This window comes from Camelus ferus, chromosome 32 (assembly GCF_009834535.1).
Source record: "Camelus ferus isolate YT-003-E chromosome 32, BCGSAC_Cfer_1.0, whole genome shotgun sequence".
Lineage (NCBI taxonomy): Eukaryota > Metazoa > Chordata > Mammalia > Artiodactyla > Camelidae > Camelus > Camelus ferus.
Window position 1 is genome coordinate 4,339,431 of NC_045727.1, and position 9,014 is coordinate 4,348,444.

The 9,014-nt window shown below is 42.6% G+C and overlaps 1 protein-coding gene across 1 annotated transcript; it reads left to right on the top strand.

Moving 5' to 3' along the window:
- The first annotated feature begins 2,656 nt into the window (after positions 1–2,656).
- LOC102522293 (disintegrin and metalloproteinase domain-containing protein 1a-like) lies at positions 2,657–6,076 on the top strand. The gene is made up of 2 exons (XM_032472236.1): positions 2,657–2,772; positions 3,119–6,076. Exons 1-2 carry the CDS (start codon positions 2,657–2,659, stop codon positions 5,589–5,591), a joined length of 2,589 nt encoding a protein of 862 aa, XP_032328127.1. The 3' UTR covers positions 5,592–6,076.
- Positions 6,077–9,014: the final 2,938 nt, after the last annotated feature.

A 9,014-nucleotide genomic window follows, 5' to 3' on the forward strand; every position in this document is an offset into this window, starting at 1 on the left:
ATACTAAGAACTCTGACAGCTCAAGAGGAAAAAAACTCAGTTCTAAAAAGGCAAAGGATGTGAAGAGACATTCCTCCACAGAAGATATAAATGGCAATAAGAATATGAAAAGCTGTGCAACATCCCCAGTTATTAGTGAAGTGCAAATCAAAACTGCAGTGAGATACCACTTACATCCACTAGGATGGCTACAGTCAAACAGACAGACAAGAACAAGCGTCAGTGATGCCATGGCAAAACTGGAATCCCCATTCATTGCTGGCAGGAGTGTAAAATTGTGTAGCTGCTTTGGAAAACAGTTGGGGAGTTCCTCAAAGGCTAAACACAGTTATCACATGACCACACAATTCCACTCCTAAGTATCCACCCAAGAGATAGGAAAACGTGTCTATGCAAAAACTAGTCCCGAAATGTCCGCAGAAGTATTATTCATAATAGTCAAAAAGTGGAAACCACCAGAATGTTCATCAACTGATGAATCACAAAAATATGGCATATCCATAAGAAAAGAATATTATTTGGCCAAAAGGAAAGCAAGTGTTGATACCTGCTACAACATGGCTAATCTTTGAAACCGTTGTGCTACGTGAAATAAGTCAGTCACAGAACACTACAACATGTAGGTTCCACTGATGGGGACTGTCCAGGATAGACCAAATCACAGAGACAGAACGTAGAGCAGTGGTGACCAGGGGCTGGAGGGAGCTGAAGGGAGCTGAGAATGGGGAGTGAGTGCTGACGGATAAGGGAGTTTTGTTTGGGGCTAAGGGAAATGTTCTAAAATTGATTGTGGTGATGGTTGTGTAATTGTATGAACATACCACAACCACTGAATTGTACACTTTGAAGAAGAATATTATGGTATGTGATTGTATCTCAATAAAGCTGTTATTAAAACACAAGTCAAATCAAATTACATAATTCTGGGATGCATACCTAGGAAGCAAATTAATAAAGAAAGTGAAGAAGTCGTTACCATAAAAGACAGGATCATGATCTCTCTCAAGCAGGAGGAGTTATGATTGGCAATGACACATAGGTGACTTCTATGGAGCTAAACTGTTGTTTACCTGATCAGGGTTTTACTTACATAAGTGTTTACCTTTCTCTCCCCCTTCTCTCCTTCTCCCTCCCTATTTCTCTCTTTCTCAGTAAAATATCCATAACATGAAATCAACCATCTTAAACATTTTGAAGTGTACAGTTCATTGGCATTAAGCACACTCACACTGTTGTGCAACCATCATCACCATCCATTTCCTGAACTTCTCATCGTGGCACCCTGAAAGTCTATACCCTTTAGACAATAACTGTCCATTACTCTTTTCCCCTGCCCCTGGTAATTTCTCTTCTGCTTTCTGTCTCTATGAACTTGACTACTTGTGGAACCTCATATAAATGAGATTATAAGGTATTTGTCCTTTTGTGCCTGGCTTAGCTGTTCTCATTTTACTCATTTACCGAAAACTATATTTCTGTTTCATGCACATTTTCTGACTGTGCTATGAGTCAAAATAAAAAAATTTCAGTAAAGAACAAAGGAGTGATGCCAATTGGAACAGAATATCTATACACTCTTTCAAAGACTTTCATTATACAACAGAGCAGGTGAAACTGGATGGCAACTGGACGGGGATGTGGGCTGAGAGGGATGGTTTTATGAAGGTGAGGTAATACAGCATGTAACAGGATTGGATCCAATGGACTGACAGATGTTTAGGGTGTAAAAGAGAGAAGGGAGAAATGGAAAAGTGAAGTCCATGAGAAACTGAAAGGGAAGGCCACTTCACTCACAAGTAAAAGGACTGGCCTTAGATAGGAGCTTGGACAGTTTATCCACTGTAGTGGGAGGGACATTAGATACAGGTGGACACATCCGGTGTCCACATGTGCAAGCATTCTTTTGATTGCTTCTATTTTTCTCAGGGAAATACGAGGCAAGAAGAAATCAGGAGAGTGAACTGACTGGCCAAATGTACAAAGGGGTACATTTTGAGCTCGTGACAGCGCCAGTAGTCACCATGTTTTTTTGGGTCTTTCTTAAGACATTTTCAGATGTTCAGGGCAGACATGAAGCAAGTACACACACATAAGGTACAGCAGATGACACATCCCAGCAACCATACCCGGGAGCTATTTATTCATTCAAGAAATAAGTCTTGTGCATCTACTCTTGGACAAGCACTCTTCCAGACACGGAGGGCTACAAGGATGAACAAACAGAAGTGGTCACTGAACACATGGAGGTCATATCCTAACACAGGGGAGACTTTCAGGATACCTAATCTTCAAAAGGCATCATCTTAAGATACTGCCGTGTCAGGACCAGCCCAAGAAGGGTAATAGGCTTGGAGATACCAACCAGTGTGCCCATGATAACTGCCCAAAGCGGACACTGCTCTAATGGCACCCCCCATACACACTTCTGGACAGTGTTATAAAGTGACCTTGAGAAACTGAATTCTGATGATGTTAAAGAAATAGGAGTATTGTTGTTTGCCCCATGGGTTTATCTGGGGGCACAGGGCAGCCACCCCACTGGCCTTATCTAATGGATGGCACAGCACTATAAGGCCTCACTGTGTGGTAAAGACCACCAGAGTTATGATGTCCATGTGGTACAGAGCAAGAGTTTCAGAAGAGGGGGAACTGGGCAATGGAGTGCCCACCAGAGTCCTCCAAGCCCCCTGGCCTGGAACATTTGGAGTCAGCCGAGCAACGGACAACAGGAGGGGTGGGGGAGGGGCGTTCCATACGGTCCAATCCAAGAGGGTATGGCGCTTTTGTTTCCTCTCTCAAGATACGGTTTTGCATTTTAGAGTCTGCTGTCCCTCTTCATGATTATGTCACTTCATAATGTCAAAAGGACCTTAACCAGGAAGTGCTGAAGCTGATGCTGGAAGGAAGTCACAGAGAAAGACACTATTTGAAGCGTAACAGAGAGATCAGAAAGACTGGAAAGGACACAGCCAGGGGCTGTGCCTCTGAGAGGTAGGCAGTAGCCACCGTCCATGCAGTCAGCATAGATCTGAGGCTAATACCTGTGACAGAGGGTCTGTGTGTCAGGCAGAGCTCCTGCTGATGGAAAGAGGTCCTACATCATCAACTGACTCACTAGGGCCGTGGCAGTGGCACCATCTGTGAGAGACTCTGCCCCCTTCTCATCTTGTCTCCAGAAAAACCAAGTGGTTATGTATGAAGCTAGCAGAGTGCTTGAGACTTGGGCTTCCCAGATGAAGGGCTTGAGGCCGGCACTACTGCCAGAAGCTTCACGTGTCATGTCGGGGATCATGCTGGTCTTGGTATTGGTTTTCCTGCCAAGCTTGTACGGTGACCTGGGATCAGTATATTACTCTTCCTATGAAATAGTCATCCCCAAGAGTCTGACAGTGGAGGGAAGGGAAGACCCAGTGGAAAAGGTGTCCTATATGCTGTTTATGCAGGGCCAGAAGCAGCTGATACACCTGACGGTGAAGAGAGACTACTTTCTCAACAGCTTTCCAGTCTTCAGCTACCACAGCGGCATCCTGGGGCAAGAAATGCCTTTCGTCGCACGTGACTGTCACTACGAAGGCTACATAGAAGGAGTCCCAGGTTCTTTTGTTTCCGTCAACACCTGTTCAGGCCTCAGGGGCATCCTGATTAAGGAGGAAAAATCCTATGGCATTGAGCCCATGCACTCTTCAAAACGGTTTGAACATGTGTTGTACATCATGGCACACGAAGCTCACGTCTCCTGTAGTGTCACTTCCAAGGACAGCCAAGTGGCACCGACCAGCCGGCAACGAGACAGCAGCAGGCCTCGCGGTCCGCAGGTGCCGTCCTACTTGTGGTCACACACCAAGTACGTGGAGATGTTCGTCGTGGTCAACAACCAGCGGTTCCAGATGTGGGGCAGTGACGTCAATGAGACAGTCCAGAGAGTAATGGACATCATTGCTCTGGCCAACAGCTTCACCAGGGGAATCAACACAGAGGTGGTGCTGGTTGGAATGGAGATTTGGACCGAGCGGGACCTCATAGGCGTCCCAATGGACCTGCAAGTTGCACTCAGGAATTTCAATAGCTGGAGACACGAGCAGCTCTTCCATCGTGTGAAGCATGATGTTGCCCACATGATTGTTGGACACCATCCTAAAGAGGATATGGGACAGGCCTTTCTCAGTGGCGCCTGTTCAAGTGCTTTTGCAGCAGCTGTTGAGTCCTTCCATCACGAAGATGTCCTCCTGTTTGCAGCACTCATGGTCCATGAGCTTGGGCACAACTTGGGGATTCAGCACGACCATTCGGCCTGCATTTGTAAAGGTAAACACTTTTGCCTCATGCATGAAAATATCACCAAAGGAAGTGGCTTCAGCAACTGCAGCTCTGACGACTTCTACTGGTTCCTCCGGGAACACAAAGGGGCCTGCCTGTTTAACAAGCCTGGGCACAAAGGCCGCTTACAGAGGGACGTCCAGTGTGGAAATGGTATAGTGGATGAGACAGAGCAGTGTGACTGTGGTTCTGAGTGTGACAATCACCCATGCTGTGACGAAACATGTAGGCTGAAGGAGAAAGCAGTCTGTAATCCTGGACCCTGCTGTAATAATTCATGCCAATATGAAAAAATTGGATCCACGTGCCGTCCTGCTGTGGGAGAGTGTGACCTCCCAGAGTACTGTCTTGGTGACTCTGGAGAATGTCCCCCAGACCGCTACAAGCAAGACGGTACGTCGTGTCAAAAAGTGCACTATTGTTTTGAAGGACGCTGCAGGACTGCTGATAACCAATGTTTAGATATTTTTGGGTACCCTGCAAAATCTGCCCCAGAAGAGTGTTATCGGTCACTCAATAAGAAAGGGAACAGGTTTGGAAACTGTGGTAGTCCCACGAATAGTAACCCAGAATATGTTCAATGTGAAGATAATAACTTATTTTGTGGTAAAGTTGTATGTACAAATGTCAAACAGCTACCAGATATCAGACCCCAGCATACAGTGTTGCAGGTCCCTCATGAAAATGACTACTGCTGGGTCATGGATGCATATGACACTACTGATATCCCGGATGAAGGAACGTCATGGGGTGGCAGTACTTGTGGAGACAACAGTGTCTGCATGAATCACATCTGTAGTGATCATTCAGTGCTTGGGTATGACTGCAAACCAGAAGAAATGTGTAATGGGAAAGGAGTTTGCAACAATTTGAAGCACTGCCACTGTGTGGGTGGTTTTGCTCCCCCTGACTGCAACACTGCAGGAAATGGTGGTAGTGTGGACAGTGGCCCCCCTGGTATGAGTGAAGGACCAGAACCACCAGCTGGAGGTGGAAGTCAAAACACTACCGGAAGCAAAAAAGAAGAACTCTTAGATACGGCGATAATACTATTTATTATACTTTTCCTCATAATACTAGCAATTATAATGTGTTGCATCTTCTGCCTTTGCAAACGGGAGAAAGAGAAAGAAGCGGCTCCACCACCCGAAGAAGGGCCTCCTGCAGAGGCTGCTCCACCAGTGGAGGCCCCAGAAGAGGAGGAAGAGGAAGAGGAAGAGGAGGAAGAGGAAGAGGAAGAGGAGGAAGAGGAGGAGGAAGAATCAGAGCCGTAAGACAATAGAGGGAGAAAGAGGCCTGATACATCAAACACCTTAAGTTTGAGTGGGGATGAGCAGCTTAGTGAAGCAAAGGTTAAGTGGGAATTCGTAGCTTCAGTGGCTCTAGCTAGGATTATAACGTCTACAAGATTATACTCATGTAGGAGGAGGGCTTCTTCCTGTCACATTATTCTTTTTGGTAATAAAGGTTTTATTCTTGTATTAAATATATTACTACTTTTTGCTTTTTCACATTTTACTTGACCTCTTCACATGCCTCTACTGTCATCAACGTTCCTGTCTTGGGCTAACTTTTCTAGTCACAGATCCTTTTTTAGGACATACCATCTTTCATCTAAGTTGTCTGACATAAACTAATAGTGGTACCTGCACTTATTACTATTAACTGAATTTTCACTTAAGTAACAGCTACCTACTATGTGAGGACAGTTTTCTTATGTGACAGATTGTTCTCATTTGCACTGTAAGTGTGCATTCATGAAACAAGGAGTTTTTAAATGAATGAATAAATAAGTAAATAAAATCCTATTCAGATTAGACGTCTCTTCAGATTCCATGTGGTATAGTTATTGAATCTGTTTTCTTCTGGGACTCTGTGGGATGGACTATAACCAATAAGGCAGAAGTCTCTTATTGAAGACTGCCCCACCTTTCCAAAACCGGCATATGTTTGAAGATATTTAACATGGGTGTGTGTGTGTGTGTGTGTGTGTGTGTGTGTGTGTGTACTTTTTCAACTGGTTACTTCCCAGGTCCAGTCTCTTTTTACATAAAATGCTTCTTTTTCTTCTAGGGCAGCTTTCATATCCCTTCCTCTTTACTAGTACCTTCAGATGTATCATTTCTGATGGAATATCACCTAGTTAGGAAACTGTATTTATATTAATTTTTTTCCAATGGGGACTTTTTTCAATTCTGGATTGAACCCACGACCTCGTGCGTGCTAAGCATGCGCTCTACCACTGAGCTATACCCACCCTCAGTATTTATACTAATGTTATACAGTAGAGAGGCCCCTACCACAGTACTGAGTAAAGTATGAAAATAAAATTGTCTTTTCTATTTTTCTTTTTTTATTTATTGAAATTAATAACTTGACTGACATCAGAAGGAATCTCTCCAACTATAGGTAACAACTTTGGATGTGGTAGATAACTTCTCTGTGAAGATAGCATAAAGCAAGTATAATATTAACATTATTCATTCTGTGACAGGAACTGTGTTAAACACCTTACATTTACTGTCTTAATTTGATCCTCCCAACCACCCTATGAAACCTCTATCTTGTTCATGAGGAAAGAGACCAAAGAGAATTTTCTCTCGAGCTAGTAAGTGGTGGTACCTGGATTTCTTCCCAGGTGTGACTCAGTCTACATTTCCTACTATCGTATATACTTTTCCTTTCAGTAAAACGTGACAGGAAAGACACTCAACATGTCTTTAACTGACCTGTATTATGAGCCCACAAACTGTGTAGTCATTATTGCTGAAAATGTCTTTTCTCCTAACATCATGGTGTTTCAAGCTGTCATCTTATTCAGTGCTGTGGGCCCAGCATATTGTAGATGCTTAATAAGTGTTTACCAAGTGAATGATTTAACCAGAGCTGACTTTAAAATATAAGACCAAATTCATTCTTGGGGTAGGATGCCTCTTGCCACTCCCTAGCACAACCAAAATCTTCCTTAGATTCAATACTCCTAAATATTTATAAAGAGTCAAATAAGTCACAAAAGGTTTATAAAATCCCAAACTCCAACAAATGAAAGAAAGACTATGATAAGGGAGGTGCCAGTTTTAATGTAGGCAGGAGTGAGCAGGGAGATGTAACTTGGGCTGTAAAATCTCCATGTTCAAGGATAGTTTACTGGAACACTCAGGTGACAACAGTTCATTCTGCACTGTGTGTGACTGCCTCTAGGATGTGTATCATTTCACCCGATTCCTATTATTTGGGGGAGTCTGACGAATGCTTACACATTCCAATAATCTGTGTTAGTAGTCACTCATGACCCAGCCAGCTGCTCTTGTGAGAACTCTGATGGTGATTTATTGCCATCCTTTCCTGCCTTCCCTGAGCACTACTGTCTTTTCTGTGCTGTCTCAGGTCAACAGACACCTCGTCCTTCCCTTAGTTCCTAGAAGCACAGGCAAGTCCAGGCTCTAGATTTTTATCCAGATTTTGAGGAAAAAAATGGAAATTACAATGTGTAAAAGAAAACACATTTGTATGCTGCAGATATTATGCTTCTGGGTTTCAGGGGTCATGCCCTCTTGGGGTACTCGGATAGGATATCTCCCTCCTTGGAACTGACTTGACATCCCTTATTCCTGTAGGAGGACTTTTAGGAATATCCTCATAGCCTGGAATTAGATTCCACATCATTTTCTGGGAGAAAATTTCAGTGAAGGAGAAATTTTTTAAAAAATAACTTACTGAAAATCCAGATCATATATCACCATAACCTCACATGAATGCAATCCTGCCCACAATGAAAAAGCATTAAATTGGTTTAACAATAATTTAGCTTTTTTATGTCCAAACTTCAATTTTTTAAAGTTTTCTCTTTTATTTTTAATTTTCATTGAGATATAATTGACATGTAACATATTAGTTTCAGATGTACAACATAATGCTTCATATCTGTATATTTTGTAAAATAATCACTACAGTAAGTCTAGCTAGTATTCATCATCACACAGTTACATTTTTACTTATGATTAGAACTTTTAAGATCTACTCTTTCAATATACAACACAGTAGTATTAATTATAGTCACCACGCTCTATATTATATCCTCAAGACTTACTTATTTCATAATTGGAGGTTTGTACCTTTTGACCACCTTCATCCATTTCACCAGCCCTCTACGTCCTGCCTCTAGCAACCACTGATTTGTTCTCTGTATCTGTGAGTTCAGTTTTTTGGTTTTCTGTTTCTTTTAGATTCCACAAATAAGTAAAGTATTTGCCTTTTTCTGTGTGACTGATTTCACCTGACACAATGCCTTCAAGGTCCATCCAAGTTGTCACACATGGCAAGGTTTCCTTCTTTTTATGGCTGAATAATATTCCATTTGTGTGTGTGTATAACATTTTCTTAATTCATTCATCCATTGATAGACACCTAAGTTGCTTGTACAACTTGGCAATCGTAAATAACGCTGCAATGAACACTGGGGTGCAGATACCACTTTTAGTTAGTGTTTTCATTTCTTTTGGATAAATCCCCAGAAGTGAATTCCTGGGTCATACGGTAGTCCTATTTTTGATTTCTTGAGGAACCTCCATATTGTTTTTCATAGTGGCTTTTCCAATTCCCACCAACTGTGCACAACAGTTACCTTTTCTCCACATCCTTGCCAAAACTTATCTCTTGCCTTTTTGATAACAGATATGAAGTGATATCTCATTGTG

Coding starts and splice junctions, on each gene's coding strand:
- LOC102522293 (XM_032472236.1), top strand. CDS start 2,657: ATGGAGTGCCCACCAGAGTCCTCCAAGCCCCCTGGCCTGGAACATTTG. Junction 2,773..3,118: donor ATACGGTCCAATCCAAGAGG/GTATGGCGCTTT, acceptor CTGACTCACTAG/GGCCGTGGCAGTGGCACCAT.